General features: G+C 38.4%; 1 protein-coding gene across 2 annotated transcripts in view; it reads left to right on the forward strand.

Annotated features, from left to right (window-relative positions):
- WASHC3 (WASH complex subunit 3) overlaps nucleotides 1-19,438 on the forward strand; it is a 38,702-nt gene extending 19,264 nt beyond the window's left edge. For both annotated transcript variants that reach the window (XM_034778827.1, XM_034778817.1), the window contains exons 6-7: nucleotides 13,423-13,487; nucleotides 17,345-19,438. In XM_034778827.1, the coding sequence (XP_034634718.1) occupies nucleotides 13,423-13,487; nucleotides 17,345-17,429 (150 nt within the window). In that variant the 3' untranslated portion in view covers nucleotides 17,430-19,438. The remainder of the gene's footprint in view (nucleotides 1-13,422; nucleotides 13,488-17,344) is intronic.
- The last annotated feature ends 5,542 nt before the right edge of the window (nucleotides 19,439-24,980 follow it).

The raw sequence follows: 24,980 nt of genomic DNA on the forward strand, positions 1-24,980 counted from the left end.
GCAGCTGGGTTCTCTTTACCCTGGGGTATTCCTCTCTTGATGTCTGGCAGCTCCTGTCTCACTGATAGCTCTGGTTTCCTCTTCCCCTTAAGTAGCATTGATTCCATGTGAAGGCGAATAGACTGGCTGTTGCTCCGTGTTTTTAGCCCCATCTATCAAGTGGTCCAGGCTGTTCTTAGTAATGAAAAGTCTAGAAACAACTTGAAACAGAGGAGCCAGCACCATTTGACCTGTAAGTGCTCCACTGAGCACCAGTGGCCCCATTTGAAAACCACCGTCTTAGATTACATATGTAATAGACTAATTATTCTTACATTTACAAGAATAATGCTATAGTGAAAGGAAAAGTATATTCCTGCTCTTATGTTCCTCCCTCCCAGGGAACACTTCACTGGTCTCTCTTATTTTTCTAACAATTGTAACTCAAGTGCTCCTCGCAACTTTAACTTGCAGAAAACTGTTATAATCAATTGAATATTCATATGTATTGCATTTGCTGTGACATAAGCCTCTTAGCTCAATTTACACCTTTATAAAAGCTAGAATAAATCTTATGAACTCAGGCAAAGTAAAGCGTAACACTAGATCTAGTTATGGATTCAAAACTGCTAGACTATTTACTTGTCTATTCAAATATCCGCCATGTGCCCTGGAGCACATTTCTGCTTAATTTTCTGTTACAGTGGTATCATTAATAGAGCTTCACTTTTTATGAGGGAATGATACAAATGAGTCTTGTGGGTGTTGTTCAACACCAAGCATTGATCTGCTTACAGAGCCTCTGCAAAATAGTAGTTGCTGACATGCCATTGTTGAACATCTGTAGTAAATTTCACACCTTTGGTTTAGTTACCACCTGAGAAACCCATCTCCCTTAAGAACAAAGTATAAACTTTACAAATCAGACATCTTAAATTTAGGCTTTATACCTTTTTATTTAGGATTTTTATTTTGGGGGGTTTTCAGGGTTTATTGTTAACAATTTTGAGTTCTCTGCATATGTCCAAAAATTGAGATTTTGGGGAGCTTTCTCTTTGTACACCTGGAAATGAGTAATCTCTTTGTAATGTGACCTTTTAGTGCGCACCAGTGGGGTCTGCATGCACCAACTGATGTGTAATAGATTAGTGCACTTTAGAAATCACATTCCCACAGTCATATGATTGCCCTTAGGTACAAGTAACCATTTCTGTTGTTGTTTTTTCTGTGTTTTATTGGCTAAGTACTGATATTTATTTATTTTTTTGAATACCCCATCACACAGACACAACACGGGTACTACTACACCAGAGATTTTATGGGTAGGCAAGTCTAAAAAAAAATCAATCAAATTGCAAAACTGTAGAAGATAGACTTTATATTTTATTGGTGTTAAACCTAAAATCAGAAGCCCCATTTTTGTTGGCACTTCATGTATAAATAGGGCATGAACAATTCTTAGATTTTTTTCCTCTACTTATTTACATTTGAAATATCTAATGTTAATCTGATTTTTCCTGTTTTGCTAGCGGTCCTAGAGATGTGAATTACAGAACCAATCACTCAGTTCATCCCTTCTTCCTTGCAATTGAATTAACTGCAAGCAAAGCACTCAAGATTCAAACTTGGTGCCGTTTTTGGGATCTACCACCAGACCTCAGTGCTGTCCCAGAAATTTTCTTTTGATATTTTTTTTGAGTAACAAATTGGCAGTTTATGGCTAGTTTATTACAAGCTATTTGGAACACTTTGGGGTCAGTAGTATTGCTGGGAGAAGAACATTACGTTAACTTGTTGCTTTAATGCTTGATTTATTAATAGTAGGGTACCCAAGTCTTTTATACATAATTACATTGATTTTGTAACTGAGTGAGATCTCACTTTCCACATTTATCCTTTGTACTGGCAGTCCTGGTTGCTCTCTTGCCAGCAATAAATGGTGTGGTAGGAAAGTCAAACTTCCATGCTAAAAGTGAATGTGCTTTTTTTTTTTTTTTTTTGTATTTGCCAAGACAGTCTGTTCAAACAAATATTTTTAAAGTTACTTTCTTCTGATTAATGAATTATCTCAGTTCATGTAGCTGTTGCCAGCAGTGGTTGTAGTACTAGGTAAGTTCTCTCATAGGGTGACCAGATGTCCCAATTTTATAGGGATAGTCCAGATATTTGGGGCTTTTTCTTACATAGGTGCCTATTACCTCCCCACCACCACCCTCTGTCCTGATTTTTCAAACTTGCTATCTGGTCACCCTATTCTATCATGAAAAGATGATTATAAATTACTAAGCAATATGTTCATTAAGTAGCAAAGCTGTTATGAGGATAGCTGTTCTCTAAAACAATAAAATAGCTAGCTTGTGGGGCTGGTTTGATCAGGTAATGTTTATACATTTACTGGATGTACACTTGTAAAACTGCAGTGATCCCCTGAAAAGCAATGTAATATTTGCTACATTAGATTTTTCAGTATAAAGCTTCCTTGTACGTGTCACGTTTTATGGATTAATTTGTTCTTACACTGCTCATAAAGCATTAATATTTCATATAAACTTGTTTTGCAAGGAACAAATACTCTTTTTGTGAATTATAAACAGTAAATATGTAATTACAAGATAAATACACTTCTGCTATCCAATTCATTCTACATGTTCAATGGTAATTACCATTTTGACTTAGCACAACTACCCAGTAATATTCTTCTACATTTATAGTGCTAGGCTGGGATTTTCAAAGAAGCTGAAGGAGTTAGGTGCCCAAATTCTGTTGAAAGGCACTCAAATCCCATTGAATTTCAATGGTATCTGGATACCTAACTCGCTTTGGCTACTTTTGAAAATCCCAGTCTAAAACCTGTGAAGAATACTGTAATGTCATAAATATATAGTATGTGTTACTAAACTTAGAATAAGATACAGGTTTACATGCTCCCTATAAGAGTTTTATTGTACAGTATTCATAGTATGTAAAATTAATTGCTCTTAAGACTAGCTTTGTAGATGGAGGAGGTGTTGGTTTGCTACAACATTTGTGGTTTACCCTAGAGATTAGCCTAAATAAAATTGATATTTAATCTTAAACACTAAAATCCCTTAATTATATGATTATCGCATGCAATTGCTCCTAGGCAGAGTTACAGTCATTTGGGTGCCTCAACTGTACATTTCTTGCCTGAACATGTTTTGGATTTCTTTTAAATGTAACCTTAACTCTGAATTTCCTGGGTTTTATAATGCTTGGTTTTGGGAAAATTACAACATCCGTGTAATACTTTTTACCTTTAAGTTACTAATACATGCACTCAACTGTGACTCCATCTTGACATAATTCTTAGTTTAGGAATTTACATTGGACGTCAGCAGAACTTAAACACTTGGATATAATAAAATATTTCATACTTTGTCTTCATGTAGGCAAGTGTAGCAATTGCATACAATATTGAAAGTGCCAGATTGAAGACAATGAAAAATGAGGTACTCTATTCAGTTTAGGTGCCGCATAGTTAGTGCAAGTGCAGCTTTCCCTGCCATCTTGTCATAACTGTGTGGAGGGACTGCTTCCTGAGATAGAAAGAATTGTTCGTTTCCATGCCTGTTCAGTCATTTACTTTTCTAATGCTGTGAGCAAGTGTGCTATCTCATGCTCCACTGAACATCTGCCCATCAGGTACTGGACTGAAACCACCAATTTATTTTACATAGCCCACTAATCATCTCTCAGTGGGTAGAGACTGGTGGTAAATGCTGACCTAGGCTAGACATAAATGGATGTAAATAAAAATTCTATCATCATTCTAAACCATCCATGCACAATGCAGCTTCTATTTGTATTACATTTCTGTAGTAATGAGGACATTATGGTAAATTATGATGCAAACAAAGTTCCTCTTTATGAACACAGAGGTCATTCACTTATTTTAAGAAACATTTAGCAAATATTAGAGACAGAAAAAACCCTTGGGCAGAGAATTGCTTGAAAAGTTTTGTTGTTGTTGTTTTAAGTTCAAATATGTTTTTACTGATTTATGAAAGAAGCATCTGTAGTGGTGATCAGATTAAAAAATATTTTATCTTAAATTTTAGAAGAAACACACCTACCTTGCAATAAGTCTTTAAAAAATTGGTCGTGAATGGAAATATTTTTCAAATCTAACAATTTCTTCACAAAACTCCAAACTAGTAGTTCATATTTTTTGAGGATCACTCAGTTTAATATAGTCTTAAAATTCCCCTCACGTTGGCCATTAGACACATTGTTTTTACTTGATTTATAAATCTAGCATTTGGTGTATTAAATTAGAGTATTGGCAAATAAAGACTTTTCACTATATCAAAGGATAGGTATGTATGTGTGTTTTCATCTTAACCACTTCCAATTTCTCGTGAGATTGATGGAAGCTGTGGGTGAAGACTATCCTTAATATTGTTTTTATAATACAGTATTCTTAAAAATTCTGAAACACAAAATTCTGGAAGAAAACATTCTTCCAAATAAGAAATAAAAATGCCTTTACAGAGCCAACTTCTGTTGGTGAAAGAGACAGGCTTTCAAACTATGCAGAACTCTTCTTGGAAGTTGGTCCAATAAAAGATATTACCTTACTCACCTTGTCTTTCTAATATCCTGGGACCAACAGAGCTGCAACAACACTGCAAACAAAAATTCTTTGGGCACTTACCAGAACCCATCCTTACTGGATTTATGTACAAAATCTTTGTTGCTATATCAAAACAGATGAAATACTATATAGGTTTTGCCATATCTAATCAGACCTGTAAGTCTGGTATTTTTGTTCAGTCTGAGTCAATATTTATGTGTTCAGAAAGTGAGTATGGATTCCCATTTCACTTGGCTAGGCTGGGGAAAGAAACCCTAGAAGTAGCTGAACCTACACACAAGATTTAGGCTAGGGATGTTTGTAGTATCTAAAATTGTCTCCTGAATTTTAGGATTCATAAGCCCTAGAAACTAATTGTTTTAACAACTAAATTAGAAAAACAGAACCATTTAATCTTTTGCACTTGTATTGTAGCAGTTTCAGAAAACATCAGACTTGTCAGCTTCTACATGATTTTGTTATTTGTCACCTGTGATGAAAATACATAAAAGGTGTAAGCTGGTAAAGCTCCTACCCAGTTCTAAACAAAAGCTGTACACAAGTAAAAAATTCACTTATCCTGGGACTTTTTTTTATTAACAGGTAATTCCAAAATATTTTGTAGCTGTGTATAACTCCAAAGGGTTTATGCATTTAAAAAAAACAAAACTTTGGGTTGAAGTTTCAATGTGGCAGAAGGCAACAGAGCAGTGTGACACCCAGTAATAAAAATAAACTAATCTATATCTGACAGTATTATAAACTCCTGAACTTAATTGTTTGTTGGAAGTAACCACTTATATATAAAATTAGAGTTGTGATTTTTTTTTTTTTAATGCAAGCACACATAGGAAAATGTTAATCACAGCAACAGAATTAGCATTGCTATCGTTTCACCAGACTGGGCACTCTATGTTCTGTCTCCTGTGATGGTAGTACAAACATGCTTCTCTAATCCATCAGTCATGGCTGCCTGCTTTTTTTTTTTTTTTTTTTTTTTAAACCTTGGACAAACAGTATTTTTTCAATGCCAAAAAATCCCACACTGCTGTTCATTTACCTTTTGAGGTCTCCCATGTCCTTTTTAGACCACCAGTAGCTCAGTCCCTTGGAGATCAGAAACTAGACACTTTCTTTTTGGCGTGCAGTCATCCAGATGGTGTTTCTTGACCTCTGCAGCAGAGGATGGCAAAGCAACAAATTTTCTTTGAGCAGTACTAGTGGAAACACAGGAGAGATACTGTTGGAACGTTCCTTTCAAAATGTTGTGGTCCAAACTGTTCTAGGGTATCCTGTCCAGAGGGAGAATGTTTAGGTGTTGCTGAATAAGCATACAAGCTGTTGAAGAGTTTGCAATGAAAGTAAGGCAGTTTTCTCTCTAACTCTTAACATATATATAATTGAATGCCTATATTCCAGTGCACACTTAGGCTTGAATTTATACATTATTATTACTATTCAGAGTCGTCATTTTAAATTGTGCTTCTGTTCTCATGTCCTCTTTCCTGCTCATCCTTTAACTATTTTCCCATTCTAATTCCTCCTTGAAATGTTCCAGATTAATAGTTGTCCTTTCCTGCCTCTCTGGCCATACCTTCAGTGTATCTTTTAGGAGGTCCTCCTTTCCTGCCTGCCTTTCTCATTTTGTCCTCTTCCAAGTAATAACGGCTCACATGACTTCAACTTGCCATCTTACACTACTGACTTGCGAATCTACCTGTCCACTCCTGACTTTCCTCCTTTCACTTAGTCTTACATCTCATTCTCTCTCTTTGGATGTATTGCCATAAGCTTAATATGACCCAAACTGAACTGATGTTTCTTCCCAAGCTCTCTCTGCTGCCCGTTTCTCTGCGACCACTGCCAGCACCACAGTCTTCCTTGTCACCTAGGCTCACAACTAGCATGTTCAGGAAGGGAGTCATCTCCAACGACCTATTTGATTTTTTTTTTTTTTTTAGATCCAGCCTGTGTCTAAATCCTGCCACTCCTTCTTGTATAATTTCCAACACTCCATTTTTTCCTTCCTGCTAAAACACTCATTCAGACACTCACTTCTTGCCTTTGATTGAAATATCCTGTCTGCTCTTCCTGGTAACCTTATTCTGTGCCTCCCAATTCATACAGAGCACAACTGCTAAAATAATCTTTCTTGCCTGTTATCTGATCATTGTCGCACACATCCCACCCCTTTCACTATCTACTCTCCTACACTACATCAAGTTTAGGCTTCTGGGCCCTGCTTTCAAGGCCCTATGTAAATCACCCCTTCTTGTTTTTCCACCTTTTCCTGTTGCTCCTAGTCACATCCACTCCACTGATGGTGCCTGCCTCAACACATTTGTCTGCTTCTCCCACAGCTGTCCCCATGATCTCTTACATCTGGAATGCCCTTCATGAGTTGGAGGACTGCATGGTCTCTCTACCACCTCAGCATTCTAATATTTCCTGAAGACCCACTTCTGCCGTGACACACATGAGTAGCCAGTTAATAAATTAGATAACATGATGGAAAGAACATAAGAATGGCCATACTGAGTCAGATCAGTGGTCCATCTAGCCGAGTAGCCTGTCTTCCAACAGTGGCCGGTGCCAGAGGCGTTAGAGGGAATGATCAGAACAGTGCAATTTCAAGTGATTCATCCCGTCATCCAGTCCCTGGGCTGGACACCCGGAGCATGGAGTTGTGTCCTTGACCATCTTGGCTAATAGCCATTGATGATGGACCTGTCCTCCATGAGCTTCTCTAATTCATGTTTGAACCCAGTTACACTTCTGGCCTTCACAAGATCTCCTGGCAATGGGTTCAAGTTGACCGTGCTATGTCTGAGGAAGTACTTCCTTGTGTTGTTTTAAACCTGCTGCCTATTAATTTCATTGGGTGACCCCTGGTTCTTGTGTTATGTGAAGGGGTAAATAATACTTCCTTATTCACTTTCTCCACACCATTCATGATTTTATAGACCTCTATCATATCCTCCTTTAGTCATCTCTTTTCTAAGCTGAAAACTGCCAGTCTTTTTAATCTCTCCTCATATGGAAGCTGTTCCATACCCCTAATCTTTTTTTTGGTTGCCTTTCTCTGTACCTTTTCCAATTCTAATATCTTTTTTGAGATGGGGAGAGCAGAACTGCACACAGTATTCAAGGTGTGGGTGCACTGTGGATTTACATAGCGGGACTGATATTTTCTGTCAGGTTTGTTCCTTTCAGAATGGTTTGTAACATTGCTAGCTTTTTTTGACTGCCACTGCAGATTGAGCAGATGTTTTCAGAAAACTGTCCATGATGACTCCAAGATCTTTCTTGAGTGGTAACCACTAACTTAGACCATATCATTTTGTACGTATGGTTGGGATTTTTTTGCAATGTGCATTACTTTGCATTTATCAACACTGAATTTCATCTTCCAGTTTCTTGCCCAGTTTTGTGAGATCCATTTGAAAGTCTTTGCAGTCAGCTTTGGCCATAACTATCTTGAGTAATTTTGTATCTTCATTTTGCCACCTGATTGTTTAGCCCTTTTTCCAGATCACTTATAAATGTTGAACAGCACTAGTCCAGTACAGATCCTTAGGGCATCCTGTTACACCTCGTGACGCGATATAACACGAATTCAGATATAACGCGGTAAAGCAGTGCTCCAGGGGGACAGGACTGCGCACTCTGGCGGATAAAAGCAAGTTCGATATAACGAGGTTTCACCTATAATGTGATAAGATTTTTTGGCGCCTGAGGACAGCGTTATATTAGGGTAGAGGTGTATTTATTTCTCTCTACTGTGAAAACTGACCATTTATTCCTACCTTGTGTTTCCTATCTTTTAACCAGTTACTGATCCATGAGAGGACCTTCCCTCTTAACCCATGACTGCTTAATTTGCTTAAAAGCCTTTGGGGTGATACCTTGTCAAAGGCTTTTTGAAAATCTTGACTGGATCATCCTTGTGCATGTGTTTGCTAACACCATCAAATAATTCTAATAGATGAGTGAGGCATGATTTCCCTTTACAAAAGCCATGTTAACTCTTCCCCAGCATACTATGTTCGTCTATGTGTCAGAAAATTGTGTTCTTTACTAGAATTTCAGCCAACTTGCCTGGTACTGAAGTTAGGCTTACTGGCCTCTAATTGCCAGGAGCATCTCTGGAGCCTTCTTTAAAAATCAGTGTCCTATTAGCTATCCTCCAGTCTTATGGTACAGAGATTGATCAATTAAACAGTAACAAATCACCAGGACCAGATGGTACTCACTTGAGAGTTGTGAAGGAACTCAAATATGAAATTGCAGAACTAACAACTGTGATATGCAACCTATTGCTTAAATCATTTTGTTCCAAAACCACCTCTGACACCTTAGTCTTGGACGGTTCTTCAGATTAGTCACCTAAAAAGAATGCCTCAGGTGTGGGAATCTCTCCCTCACATCCTCTGAAGTGAAGATCAGTGTAAATAATAATTCATTTAGCTTCTTCCCAATGACCTTATCTTCCTTGAGTGCTCCTTTATCACCTTGTAACCCCGCTGATTGTTTGGCAGGCTTTCTGCTTCTGAGATACTTGAAGATTGTTTTTGCTTTTAATTTGTGTCTTGCTGTTTGCTCTTCAAATGCTTTTTTGGCCTGTCTAATTGTACTTTTACAATTAACTTGCCAGAGTTTGTTCCTTTCTATTTTCTTCAGTATGATTTGACTTCCAATTTTTAAAGGATGCCTTTTTGTCTCTAACCACCTCTTTTACTCTGTTTAGCTGTGGTGGCTTTTTTTTTTAATTTGGGATTACATTTAGTTTGGGTCTCTGTTATGGTGTTTTTAAATAGTTTCCATTCATCTTGCACACATTTCACTTTTGTGACTCTTCCCTTTAATTTCCATTTAACTAGCGTCCTCATTTTTATGTAGTTGCACTTCTTGAAGTTAAATGATACTGTGGTTGGTTTCACTGGTATTTTCTGCCCCCATAAGGATGTTAAATTTTATTACATTATGGTTGTTATTACCAAGTGGTTCAGCTATTCACCTCTTGGATCAGATCCTGTGGTCCACTTAGGACTAAATCAAGAATTGCCTCTCCACTTTTGGGTTCCAGGACTAGCTGTTCCAAGAAGCAGTCATTACTGGTGTAAAAATTTTCTCAGCATTCCATCCTGAGGTGACATGAATCCAGTCAACATGAGGATAGTTGAAATGCCCCATTATTATTGGATTTTCTGGTTTTGTAGCCTTTCTAATCTCCCTGAGCATTTCACAGTCACAATCACTATTCTGGTAAGGTGATCAGTAGTATATTCCTACTCTTATTATTCAAGCATGGAATTTCTAACCATAGAGAGTCTGTGGTACAGTTTGATTTATTAAAGATTTTTACTGTATTTGACTCTATTCTTTTTTTTACATATAGTGTCACTCCCTCACAAGCAAGACCTACTCTATCGTTCCTATATATTTTGTACCCTGGTATTACTGTGTCCCATTGATCATCTTCATTCCACCAAATTTCTGTGATGCCTATTTATATCAATATCTTCATTTAATATCAGGTGCTCAGGTTCATCCATCTTAGTATTTAGACTTCTAGCATTTGTATACAAGCGCTTATAAAATCTGTCAGTATTTAGTTGCCTGCTTTCATGTGATGTAATTGAATGGGACACTTTTTTGTTTGACTGTTTTTATTTTAGTTCCTAACTGTACTTTATCAACTTTATCCTCTTTTCTCTTTACAAGGATATAGAGTATCCCCTTTAATAAATCCCTCCCTGAGGGATGGCTCTGCTCATGTGCTCCTCTGTACCTGTCAGCTTTTCCCCACCCTTTAGTTTAAAAGTTCCTCTACAACTTTTTAATTTTATATGCCAACAATCTGGTTCTGTTTTGGTTTAGGTGGACCCCATCCTTCCTGTATAAGCTCCTCCTTTTCCAAAAGGTGTCCCGGTTCCTAATAAACCTAAGTCCTTCTCCGAGCACCCTCATCTCATCCATGCATTGCGACCATGCAGTTCTTCCTGTCTAAGTGGCCCTATGTGTGGAAATGGAAGCATTTCGGAGAATGCGTCCCATGGACGTCCTGGACTTTAATCTCTTATCTAGCAGCCTAAATTTGGCCTCCAGGATCTCTCTCCTACCTTTCCCTATATCATTGGTACCTACGTGAACCATGACCATTGCATACATGTCTATCAAGACATCTTGAGAGGTCTGCAAGATTCGCACCTGGCAGGGAATTCACCATGCGATTCTCCTGGTCATCTTCTGGAATCCCCCATTGCTATTACTTGTCTCTTCCTTATGACTGGGTTCCCCATCCCTACAGTGGTAGATTTAATGAGACGAGCCCATAACATCATCTGGAAGGATTGTCCCAACTATGGGATTGTTTCCCTCTGCTCCAGATTGATGTTTGTTTTCCTTCCCCCAGATTTTTATCCTCCTTAACAGCACAGAGGCTATCAGACTGGGGGGTGGAACTGCTCTACTGTGTCCCTGAAAAGTCTTGTGTGTGTGTATGTATGTATGTATGTGTATATATATATATATATATATGATATCTTAGCTCTTCCAGTTCAGCCATTCTGATTTAAAGAGCCTGTATTCGGTCTCTGAGGACCATGAGTTGCTTGCAGTGAAGGCATACGTACACAGGTAATTTATACATGCTACATTCAGTGCAATAAACGGGAAGCCCCTACATCTGCACCCTGTCTACTCTGGGACTTCCTCTATTGCTAAAAGTGAAACTTCACCAGTGCTAGACGATGGTGGGAAAATGACTAGTGAAGTGCTTTTGTAGATGAGATCAACGTTTTTAACCCTGATTTGAAGGGACTACTTCTAGCAATGTTGGGGTAGTTCAGTCTCATTGCCTATAAATCACTGAACAGCCATTGTGTAATATTACTTGTCCAGTATCTTCTGCACTAGATTTGAACTGGCCATGGGGTGACAGACTTAAATCGCTGCTTTAAATCAGCAAGCAGGAAACCTTGATTTAAATATCAATTTTAATCATGTTACATTTGTACTTTTTAGTCATTTTCCTGAAGAAAGGCTGAATTCTAATTTGTTGGTAGTCATTAAAACATGTTTATTTTCAACTAAATATAGCCTGTAGACTAAATTCGGTGCTTCTTTTTGCTAATCAGGAGGATATACTATATCTCTACAGAATTTAAGCAATTGTATAGCTTAATTTACATTTTTTCAGGTTCTTAATTTTTATATTTTAGAAAATGGTGAATGATGAGTGTCTTATTTACTAGATTAATTTTTTACCTGTGCCTTATGTTAAGCTCTATTTGGATGGTTATTCAGATTCAATTAATGCACAAAGCCAGCATTTTAATTTTGTATTAAATTTGTATTAAATGTCCTAGATATATGTTTGCATTTAAAGCTGATTTAATAAAGGAAGTATTAGATTAAATAAATAATTAATAATTTACTATAGATGATTATTTCTGGTCACTATGTCCCTCAAGGTTTTGGAACCAGTAGATTTCATCCTCACGCCTAGGTTTTTATTCATAGATTAGAAGAAGAAGAAACAAGTTTTCCTGCTTTTTCAACTCCCAATTTATTTCTTAATTTTGAACGAACTAATCATTAAACTGAAATGAAGAAAATAATCTCTCTGCACCTACAGAGGAAGCCACTGTTGTCAAAAGGTGGTTTAACACTTCAACAAACTCTGGTTCCAGGTGCTTCACCAGTAGCTTCCACCCATTCAGTGGTTTGACTTTCTTTAAAACTTAGTAACAAATATGTACTAAATATTTAATTTAATAGATTTTAGTAAATGTAGGTCTTAACATTGACAACCTATGTCAAATTTAATTTTTTTTAAATAAACCCTTTATTTAATTTTAAATAAAAAATCCTTTAAAGTTTGTTTTAATCATCTTTTGTAATTCCCTCCCTTCCCCCCACCCCCACCCCGACTGGCTACCTAAAGGCAGAAAGGATGTGTGTTCAGTTATCGGGTTCATTCCAACTCCTTGCACTGTTAACCAGTCATATGTTTGTTACTCTTGGCGTTGTAACGTGTAATTGCTAACTTCCCTTTTTAAGTCTTTAAACACAAACAAATGTAGTTGTATCTTGTGTACCAAGTAGTTTGCCCTTTTTGTAGACTATAACCGATTAGGATACCTAATTTTAAAGCATATGGAAAATATTGATGGAGCAGTGTCTTTATGAATTAAATAACCTTGGATGGTTACAAAAAATTAACAAGTCAGGAAAGAGTAAGAGAGAAAATACTTGAACATCATTTGCTGTATATTAGGATTAGGGCCTAAAGTTAAACATGCATGTGCATAATTGTATTGTGAGTAAAGTTACACATGTGTAAGGTCAAAGCCTTAGCGTATTGGGCACGTTAGTAATGGTTAAATGACTGACTCTGCCCGAAAGGGGTTACAATCTAAACAGACAATATACAGATGAGGAATGGGATGTAACAAAAAGCAAATGGTTGAACAATGAAGTTTAGAAAGTGTCTTGTTAATACAACAATTTTTGTTTTGAACATATAGTATATTAACGGTGTCAGCTGTATTGCTGATGCCTACAATTGTAAATGCAGATCACCCTCTCTGTTCCTTGTTTAACTAGAGAAATCCCTCAGAAGCTTAAAATGATGTACATTTGCCCTGTTGCTCCAGGTGCCACCATAGCTAAACAGTTTCCATATATTTATTCAACAGCAGTGATATGGTTCAGTCAGCACAGCAAAGCATTGCACATGATCTGTGCCTAAAAGCGACTGTGGAGTCTATTTGTTCCAGTAGATTTTCACTTTTTGGTTAGTAGTAGTATACCACTTAAACACTTTTTTTCCTCCTCCCTCACAGGGTGTTCCTGTAATGGCAATAAGAAACAAAATGATTTCTGAGGGGCTAGACCCAGATCTCCTTGAGTAAGTAATACGTCTATCTTTATACTAGGGTTGGAGTGCTACACACTTAAAGGCTTCAGTCATGCTGTCTGGAGTGGTTAACAACTGAGAGTGCCTATCTCAGGGCAGGTACCTCAAACAGGTGGTATGTTTTACAAATAGATTTTATCATGCTGGTAATGAATGTGAACTCCTGGATCACTAGAACAGTCTATCCTACCACCCCAATAAACTGGATTTTGTGATAAATGGTCACTTACACCAAAAATTCAGGTTGCTCTCAGTCCCAAGAGACCTCAGATCAATTGGGACCCTAGATCTTACACCAAAGATCATGCCTGTAGCTAATCCTAAAATAACCTATCTGAAAGTTTATTAATTAGGAATAATAAATATGTTTGTTAAAGCAAGCAAACATATACGTCTAAATGAGTTATCTAAATCCTAAATGACAAAGTTGTTTTCTGCTGAAAGGAAGGAACCCGTGGTAGTTTTAAATTGGGGGATCTAGATAAATTGCCAACCAGTAGTGCTGCTTCTCCTTGATTCGTTGGAGATGGTGGTTTTTCCAGAAGAGTAAATAGCATTACTTTCACCAGTGATGTCACCCTGTTCCTGGAAGTTGGTCTACTTGTGTCTCAATTCTCTCGCCAGCAGGCACAGCAAGGGAATTACTTGGCTGATTCATTCATCATCCTTCCTTAACACCTTTGTGGCCTCATCCAATGCCACAGGATTCTGTTAGCTTCTTCATTAGCAGCCAGTGGAAGGGAGCCAAATGGAGGCTGGTATCTGGCTGTGCTAGCCTGGGCCCAGAGGTGTAGAATGCTACCACTGCTTCTTCCTGGTCATTGAGATGTTCCTCTGGTGACCACCTCCTTCATCTACATATCAATGATCATGTTCATGCTCCCACCTTCACAGTTAACCAGTCCAAGTTGTACTGCACTTCTCACAGCAGCACCAAAGTCTGGCACTGCCTTTTACACAAAATAAGAGCAGCTAGGGATCTGCCACCTGGGGGCAACTGCAGCCAAAAAGCATATGAAGCCCTCACACTCCATGTGGAAAGAAGGAAGCATGTCCATGGCCAGCATTCTCACACATTCTCTGTTCAGTTTCACTGTTGCATTCATATTTTTGCCCCCTGCACTCCATTAGGGTCTGTTGAGTAGTGTTGCAGGGCTTAGCTGACAAAGTTTTGGAAACAATTGGTGGTGTCACAGTCAACATCTGCTCTTTAGTAGTCACAGTGCCTTTTTGCTTTTCTCCAAGTCCTGAGCTGGCTCGATCACAGCCCAGTCTCTCCCTCTGTTTGCAGAGCTGGCAAATAGCGCAGGTAATGTCGACAGTATCAATTTTGGAATGTTCCCAAACCTGCAGTGCAGCTGCTTATTTGCATTTTGTAGGAAGGGGTTGGAGGATTATAGCTCGTGATGACTCTTGCTGCCGAGAAAAATGCACAACCTTCCCCGCTGGAGTTCCCACCAAAGCTATGTCAAGCAGAGATTGAGGCAGGTTCCTCTTCCTCCATCTCCCCCCGCCCCCACACCGCACCTGAGAGCTGAGACTACCAGTACCAACCACATCCTTTCTGGAAGTGAAATAGTGGAACAGAGTTTTAGAGGGAGCTGATGGTCTCTGGTCAGTGGCCTGCTGCTGTGTCTCAGCCTTTATAAGAACAACTTCATGTGATGCTGGACTAAGTGGAGGCATGCCACTAATCTCACCAGCATCAGCACCACCCCCAGGCTGAGTCCCTCTTTCACGCGTAGGTGTATAACACAGGATCTAACAGTTAACTAAACTAGAGAAGGCTGCCCATTAGAAGTTGAAACATGTTCCTTATTTTGAAATATGTTGCTGATATTGGCTGGAAAATGCTGGGAAAGAATTATACATCATTTGGGATCGGCCTCAACCCCTTTTAAGACTCTGCAAAGTACTAAAATTCAGGCAGATGGTCTTAAAAATGTTTATGTAGAAATCTCTATGTAAATAATTAGCTTGCGTTGTACAGGTAAGTTATTTGGCAACTTTGTTTTGAAAAACAGATGCAACTTGAAAGTGTTTTGGTACCAAAACAGGCAATCTTCCCTTCTTTCCCAACTCCTCCATCCGCCCTGCAAGAAGGGATTAGAGAAGCGAGGCTCATTCCCAGGACCATGGAAATCTGTCCTCCTGCATGGCAGTCACATTGTTGCTAGATCTTTAGCTTGGTCTGACCTATTCTTCTACTCTCTTTTCCTCTTTTTAAAAAGGTACTGTGGCACTTTCTTCAGTTTTCGTACCAGAAATCAGGTGATCTAGTCTCTCCCTGCTTTTTCCCAGTGTCTGAAGTGACTTTTCTGAAGGCAGCACTTTCTCTCTCTGACTGGAAAGAGATGCTGTTTCTAGTGGGATGTAGTTTCCCTTCCCTCTCTATCATCTCTCCTCTCCACTATTAGCCTGTGACTTTAAAATTCCATATTGTCCTTAGCTCTGAATCTTTCCTCCCTTCCTTCCCCCATGCTTCCTTATTTTTTATTTTTCTTACACATCCTATTTTGTCCTCCTGGACCTTTGGACTTCAGGGATTGACCACTGTTGCCCTAATCTTGTCCGTGATCCTCCTGAGCGGGTCTCTACAGATCAAATCGCTGCAGTGCCATGGTAATAAGGAATAATCCTGAGAGGTGCTGTTTGTATGGGATGTGCATGGGAAAGCAGAAGCTTTATTGTTGTGTGTTCTCACAGGGCTAAAATACACCAAGTGACCCAGTGTAGGCACTTCAGGCATCTAAATCAAATGAATTCAGGTACATTTAATATGTGCAAAATTGAGGCTGGAAAGCACCTCTCTGTGACAGGTATTGGGAGATGACCATTAATTATGGAATACTACAGCATGGCTGACTTGGCAGTTATGATATCAGATACTACATTAATAATATATCTTGCAGGTGGTAATTAACGATGAACTGAGAAGTTAGTTTTCATTAATCTGAGCCCTCCGCTACTCTCAAATATAGGTATCTTCCATCCCTGTGTACACACTTAATGTCAAATTGTGCCGGGAGTGATGCCCCATCAGGCACTTATCTTTGTCACATTTCACAAACTAAGCAGAATTGAGCCTAGGAAATACTTGGCTGAGGGACCTTGAAGAAAAAACAGGTTCTGCAGGAAGTGATACTGGTGATTCATTAGGTGGCATGTTTTCCCAAGAGTTTATACAGAACAAATGTTCTGGCATGGTGTTAGCATATCTAAGAGTACACTACTTCCTGTATTTCAGAGTAAATGCAAGAGGCTTGACTGCTTGTAGTCACTGAAGATCCTGTGACTTTCTGCAAGTCAGATTTTCAGTCTTGGTATCCTAGCCAAATTCCAGTCTGAGTAATTGTTTTTGCCTACCTAAAATTATCCTGCAGTTTTAGTTGCGTAATGTATTCACTTCCTGTCATGTACTGTTTTCACTGCTTAGTGGTGCACAGCATGTTCCATTCTGTAATGTTCCTAGAACTCCTGAAGATTGTACAAGAATTTGGATTAATCAATACTGTCTGCTTTCAGCTTTCTCTTCAGGTGCCAGTCAAACTTCTTTTAGTGACTAAGGAATTTTCTGGTCATCTCTTAATGTGTCTCCAAATTGAACTCTGCTGGGTCTTAAAATCCAATGGACTGCAAGCTCTGAAGTTACACATCAGTTGAAAATGAAGTGGTTCCAACCCAATATATTTTTATATCTTATATTGTAAACTCGGGTTTTATTGTTTTTAAAAGGCTGTGTAAATTTATGGTGAAAGCTGCTAAATAAACCAAGCTATTAGTAGCATTTTGATCATATTTTTTCCCCCTGGAATTTAACGAAGTATAATCTTTCTTTTCACTTTTAGGACACCAGATGCCTTAGTGCCTACGTGGGGAGATGAAGTGAATGCAGAAGAAAGTTCTGACAGTGAATCTTCATTTAGTGACTAAAGAGACTGATTTCTGCCTTAGAGAACTTCTGATAAGTGCTATATATTTGGCGCTTTTTACATTATAGCAGGAGAATGGTAAATAATTATTCATATGGCTCAAACAAAACCAAACACCTTTTTTGGTGCTGAGATCCTCATGTTCTCTTCCAGGAAGTTTTAACAGACAAACACATTCAACCTGAACTAAGATCTCAATCAGTATAGCTCATAATGCATTATCACACACTGAGAAGGCCTTATACAAGATTCTTCTGTCTTGCAGAAGTAAAAAATGCTATTTATATATTAAACTGTCATTTGTGAAACTCTAATAAAGACTTTGGTCTGATATGATTAGACTTGCAATTTAACATTTTGTTTATCTAAATCCATTCTGCCTATCCCATAGCTTGCAGGCTAGGCTTTTCAAATTGGAATGGCCTAATTTCAGACTGATGCACTGTAATGTTTCTTATGCTATGGTTTTATACTTAAATGACGCAGCAAGAAATACAAAAGTTAGCTATTTTATAATGAACCCAATGAGTTCTGTATAGCAAACTGATCTAAAAATCAGATATTCAAAAAAAAATTAAATCTAATTTTCAAAGTGTAAACTGCTATTCTGACTTCACTCAGAATTTGATATAAAGTTTGATAAAGACATTTCTTTAAAAAAAAAAATGAATCTGTATAAATCCAGATTAGAGTGGAGTACAAGGCTACACAACTCCAGCGAGTTGTTTTGAAAATGGCATTGTGAAGGAAATGGGTTACCAGAAAATTATTAATGGAATATTGAAGCCTTTCACCACTTATTCACTGTGACACAGGTCAGTAATAACCAAAAGTAGAAACCACCCTCTGATAGCTGTTAGGCTCATTTGAAGTGATCTGTGGTCTTAGTTCATCTTATGTTGGACAAGAAACCCTCTCATAAGTGGTGTCCTTTTTGATAGTTTCATCAGAGAAACCAAGGATTTATTTTACCCAGATGATAAACCATCCTCTCACCTCTGGAGGTGGTATCTTGGAAACAGTGTAAAGCTACATTGGGGGGGAGAGGTATGAGAGACCCATTCTGTGCCTGATTTATCCACAGAGCTAATATCTTTTTCTAAAGCACTTAATTCACTGTATGGACCAAACAGTATGAAATTCTGTAAGACTTGTATGATACTGTGTGTTTTTACATCAAATTCTTCAGTGTACTTGGTCTCAGCGGGTCACAGTTGTATTCCTACACTGAAATGTTAGGCTAAGTGCAGCAGAACTACTAGATTGGCTGGATCATTTAAATAATGTCTTTTGGCATTCATCTTAAAACACAGAGGGAAGACTAGAATGCAGCTTTGATTATAAGCAAACTTATCAGGTTTTATTAAAGAGCTCATTACATCCTCCTGCCTTGAGCAGTGCTTCAGATAAAGGCTTTGCTCCAGCAAGTCATCTGTTCATTCTGTAACTTTTAAGGACCGCTCTTATATAAGCAAAATGGGAAGAGAGAAACTCTGGCCTGGTCTACACTTAAAAATTAGATCAGCGAAGCTATGTCACGTAGGGGATATGAAAAAATTCACACCCCTGAGCATTGTAGTTGAGCCACCTTAAGCCCCAATGTAGACACAGCTAGGTTGACAGAGGAATTCTTCCAAAAACCCCTTCCATCACTATAGAAAACTTATACACTATGGCATTATAGCGCCAAAGCTGCAGTGCTGTATCTGTGCTGCTGTAGCTCTTGTACTGTGGACATAGCCTATCTGTATAATCTCTACATTTAAAATATTTATAACCCATATGAAAGCGATGTGCACTAAAGAATAACTAGTGAATATTAATAGATCACATTTAAGCTAGCACTTGCTCAAGTAACAAGTAGTAAGATATGTTAGCAATAAATAGTTATTTCAGAACCTAAATGTGTATTGTAATGTTCTTTCACATATACTGAAACACTGGTACTTCATGAAGTCTATTTGAAACTGATGGAAGCACGTGTATATAATTAAAGCTATGTTTTGTAAACATGTTGTGACTGTTCATTGTATAACCGATATGACAATCTTTGGTCTGACTGTTTCACAGAATTGTCATAATCCTATTTAATACAAGTTAACATCTTTACATTTCATTTTCTCATTGGTGGAATTGCACAATGATCACTTTACACGGTTACATAAGGCTAACGGTGGAGGCTCTGTAATCTTCTCTAAAGGGAAATTATTTTATTTTTCTACATATCTTGATTCCGAATGTACTGAAGCAGAGATAATCTTGTGGTGGGGGGGCCAAGGTTTTTAAAAAGAGGAGCAAATAGACTTCAGTCCATATTTAGGCAACTGAATAAGTGACCTGACTCTCAAAACTCCTGAGGATCCAGCAGCTCCCACTGAAATCCCAACAGTGACCTGCATTCTTGCTTTAAGTTGATGGTGGCTGCTGGGGACTCCGCACTTTTGAAAGCCAAGTCCTGTCCTCTGCCTCTTTTTCCATTGTAGATACACCCTAAATGAGCAGAGGATGGACTCCTATCAGGGACAGCTTCCTGTTGTTAGGCCCTGGCAAGAGAAACTAATTCGCATGACCTTGTCTCTTCTAGATTCCAAGGCCAGAAGAGACCATTGTAATCATCTAGTTTGACCCCTTGTATAACATAAGCCAGAGAACTTTCCCAAAAGAATTCCTAGAGCAGATGTTTGGTTGTATTTCTAAATCTTGATTTTAAAATTGTCAGTGATGGAGAATCCACCATGACATTTGGTAAATTGTTCCAGATTGTTCTGACCTCGCTATGATTACATCACACACAGGGTGGGGTTAGTGGTTAATCTTTAAAATTGTTACTCACCAAACATAAAATACAACATCTCTAACTCAGATATAGCAGAGATTATTCCTCAAGAAGAATTTAGCAAGACCATTCAGAGGTTATTTTAATTTGTTTTTGTAATGCCATTTTAAATTAATAGTGAATTGAGTCTGTTTTAAACTAAATGATTTTTTTCCTCTGGTCACTAATAATTGAACAGCTGAATTTCTTCATTTACTTCAGAACTTGGATTAAAATGTTTGTTTTTAATGGTGGCATTTCAGACACTTATGACTGACCAGCCTTAAATGGAAGCTTGTATGTGACCATAACTGTAGTATTTGCTATTGGGCAGGCTGGAATCATTTGTTTTTTTGGGTACCATTTCTACGCAGAGGAGGGGTCAGCACTTTGCAGTGTTGTCATGCAGTTCTTTTGCATGGTTTACACAAATCTTGCTGCCATCTGCACTTCACAGTTGTTTCCACTTCAGTGGAAATATAACTTAACCTTGAAAATCCTAAACATGCCTGTTGGTTTTAAGCTGAAGTGTAGAAGCTGAAATAACTATCCCCTCCCTCTTAGCTTCCGTGAGAGAGTCCCCCTCTCCCCTTCTCAACCTCTTTAGACCCTCTATTGAATATGTGAAGTCTTGCCCTCTCCACCTGCATTACTTGAGCTGCCAATCGCAATCCTGCTCCTGTGGTGCCAGGAATGTGCTGTTCCCACCTGGCCTCCAACCTCAACTTCATCTGCATGTTACTACCATCTCATTGCTGAGGGAGGGGCTGTGACTCTGCCAGGAAGGGGGAAGGGAAGCACAGTGCACCTGCTGAAACAATAAGGAAGGAGTACTAAGTATAGGAGATTGGTTTGGGACTCAATCGTTTCAAAATTGTTGCCCTAGCCCTCTCCTATCCTAGAATCCTCTAGTTATTTGGTTCTAACTCTGATTTGTCCTTAAACACTTCCTGCAGGCTAAACCTATTCCATTCAGTAAGCATTCACGGTCTTCTATGCAATGCAAAACAGTGCAAGAGAGTGGTTCATCTTGGGTCCATGCTAGTTTCACATACTATTTCATCCAACAGAAAGGCCAGCTTTCCAGGTAAGCCTGCTTTAAAAAGAAGTTGCCAGCAGCTAAAAGATGCAGTAGAGAATAAATGAGGTGAAAGACATTCAGATAAATACACCTTTCTGCAGCCACGTCTTAGATATTTTAAAACTTCTATCTAGGGCAACGCTACATTTTATAGGCCTGAGGGCTATTTCAGTCCATAGATGGAATATTTCTTTAAGATACTTAGCCTCCATAGGGAGCACTCCAATATTGCAGTAATCTTTATTATTTATCTTCACAACATCCCTGTGAGGTAGGGAAGTGCTATTATCCCCAGTGTGCCTCAGTTCCCCATCTGTACTGAGTGGCTTAGTGACTTGCCCAAGGTCATATAGGAAGTGTGTGGCAGATCAGCACATTGAACTTGGGTCTCCCAAAGTCCTAATCTAGCATCCAAACTACTGGGATGTCCTTCCACTCAATTCCCCTGATCAGCTGCAGATTGAAAAGAAGTTTCATGGTCCTTGCAAGTTGACATTATTTGTTTTTTGATCTTTAAATATCTGGTGACGGGTGTGAGGATGGGGACACTTGGTTATGCACTGATATGAGATGCTTCAAGCTCACTGCAACATTTTAACCTTCATGCAGTTGCCCCTTTTAATATGTTTCTATTGCTGACTGACTTGTTTGTTTTGGATATCAGGCAAGGAAAATCCCATTGCTTCTGTTGAATTTTACAGTCAGTGCCTAATGAAAGGAAAAGATAACCATTCTCTCTGGGGATTTTTTCCTGTTTTATGAATAAATTAAATAAATCTTCACTTCATGGTCTGCTGCTTTGTCAATGAAGTAATAAGAACTTCATACGCAATATAATACTTTCACTCGGATCAGCACCAACACCCATTTGCAATCTAGTACATTTACTGAAATCCGTTTTGCTTTTGATAGTGGTGGCATGGCAGAGCATTGTAAAGTAAATCATAGGCTTAAGTTTCATCAGGAATCTAGCCTCCATAGTCATATTGGAATTGCTGTATATAGCTTTATCTGCAGAACAATGTACACATGGTTCTTTTAATTATTTCCACCAAATTTGGGATCTTATTTTATGGGATGATTGCAGGTCTCTTATGTCTAAAATGTCATACTATTAATACTTAACAAGTATGTGGTGCTTTATATGTTCAAAGCTCTATATAGGAACTTAGGAATTGCCATACTGGATCAAACATGTGGTCCACCTAATCAAATATCTTGCCTGACAGTGCCCAACACTGGATGCTTCGGAAAAGGTGCTTAAGAGGAGGGTGTCCTCCATATGAAAGTCTCATCCTAATCCCTAAAAGAGATTAATTTAAACACTGAAGCATGAGGGCTTTAACCTTTCCATATTCTTTTGGATTAACTGTTATACTTCTGGATATTCTTGTTATTTGTATAAATATCCAATCCCTCTATCTAATAAAATATTCCTTTAAAGAGGATATGTAAGTTATTTCATTGATAGGGAAACGGCGACAGAGAGGTGAAGTGATTTGTCTAAGACTACTTGGAGTGTGGGTGACGGAACTAGACCTGGAAGTTGACACATTCCCAACCAACTCTGTACATTCATGGTTTAAGAATAGTCACTTAAACCAGTGGCTTTCAAACTTTCTAGACTACTGTACCCCTTTTAGGGGTCTGATTTATCTTGCATATCTCCCAAATTTCACCTCCCTTAAAACCTACTTGCTTACAAAATCAGACATAGAAATACAAAAGTGTCATAGCACACAATTACTGAGAAATTGATTACTTTCTCACTTTTACCATATAATTAAAAAAGTCAATTGGAGTATAAATATTGTACTTACATTTCAGTGCATAGTATATAGAGCAATATAAACAAGTCATTGACTGTGTGTAATTTTAATTTGTACTGACTTCGCTAGTGCTTTTTATGTAGCAAATATCTAGATGAGCTGATGTTCCCCTGGAAGACCTCTGTGTACCCCTGGGGTGAGTGTACTCTGGTTGAGAACTACTGACTTAAACCACTATTTATTTAAAAATCCTGTAAATTTAAATCCAAATCCAAAACTAGACCAGGAGTATGGACAAAATGCAGCAGGACACCTGTATATTTAGTTTAAGGTTTTGTGTTTTTTAACTTGGATTGGAAACAACTGAACATGGCAGCATCTTCAGCCTCAGCAATCCTACTTTCTTCTTGAGCAATCTATGGTCCATCTTCAGGCCATATTTTTTTTTAATGATGTTGAGATGATAAATGTTAGTAGGGTGACCAAATGTCCTGTTTTTAAAGGAACAGTCCTGTTTTGGGGGATTTTTTCGTATATAGGCGCCAATCACTCTCCACCCCATGTCCTGTTTTTTCACCGTTGCTATCTGGTAACCCTAAATGTGAGAGATGGGTCCAAAGTAAAATCCTGCATCTGAACAGCCATAACCTTTGAGGAAATTTGGGTCTTGTACTATCTTAATGACTGACTGGTGTCATGTCTCTGATGGACTGAACTTAAACTCCATAGTCGAACATGCTTAGACTTGAGGAAAGTATGGATCTTTACTGTTCTGCCCTTTCTCTATATAACTGACAGAGAAACTTCTAGTTGGAAGTTGTAATACACTCCATCTGAGGATATGTGCTGTGTCCTTTAGCTTGATGGTCCTTTTTTCTTTCTGAATGTATTTTTGGACTATGTCTGTGAAGCCAAAAGCCCTAGTAAAATGGTTCATGATCTTGGAAGCAGCCTCTTATTGGAGAAGTGCAGGCTCATAAAGTGAAGAAAGTGAATGGGAAAAACTGTACACAGAGAGGAAGAGATGGAGATCAAATATTTTTGTACATGCATATGGATTAATACTTGGTCTTGTTTATCAAAATCTGGTCTAAATAAATCATAACTCTTTTATAAACGTTTCTGTATCAGGAGCTCTGTAGTAATAGTAGCTTTACCACATTGTCACGTGAAATCTTGCAGCACAGTGAGAAACTGGGTATCAAATAATCCTACCATCACACTGCTGCCAAGAGAGAGACAATATGGAATGTTTTATAAGACCTATCATAAATGATAAATCTAGCAAAGGATGCATTCTTCCTCTCTGCTTTCACATGAGTGTGCTTTCTAATAGTTCGTTTATTTAATTCTCCAACAATTTTATGCCTTATTCCCACCATGAGTCTTCCCAAATACTTAGTTATGTTCTCATAGTGAAGTCCCAAGTTTATACTGGCTTTGAGGACCTATAGGAATCTTTCCTTGATGTAGGAAACTAAATGCACACCGTTAATGTTTTAACCAGTTGTAGATTATGTATCCCCCTGCTTTCCAAATGACTGCCTATGTACGGCTTCATGAGCCATGGCATTAAGGGGTAGGCCGGGTCCCCAAGGATAACGATAGGCATTTCAACATCCCCAACGGTTATTTTCTGGTCCGGAAGAAAGTCCCTTCCTCCAGTTTTTGAAACAGACCAGAGTTCCTGAAGACGCGAGCATCATGTACCTTTCCCGGCCATCCCACGTTGATGTTAGTGAAACGTCCCTTGTGATCCACCAGGGCTTGCAGCAGCATTGAGATGTACCCTTTGCAGTTTATGTACTCGGTGGCTTGCTGCGCCGGTGACAAGATAGGGATATGGGTTCTGTCTTTCGCCCCACCACAGTTTGGGAATCCCATTTC

The sequence above is a fragment of the Trachemys scripta genome, chromosome 1 (genome assembly GCF_013100865.1).
Source record: "Trachemys scripta elegans isolate TJP31775 chromosome 1, CAS_Tse_1.0, whole genome shotgun sequence".
Taxonomy (NCBI): Eukaryota; Metazoa; Chordata; order Testudines; family Emydidae; genus Trachemys; species Trachemys scripta.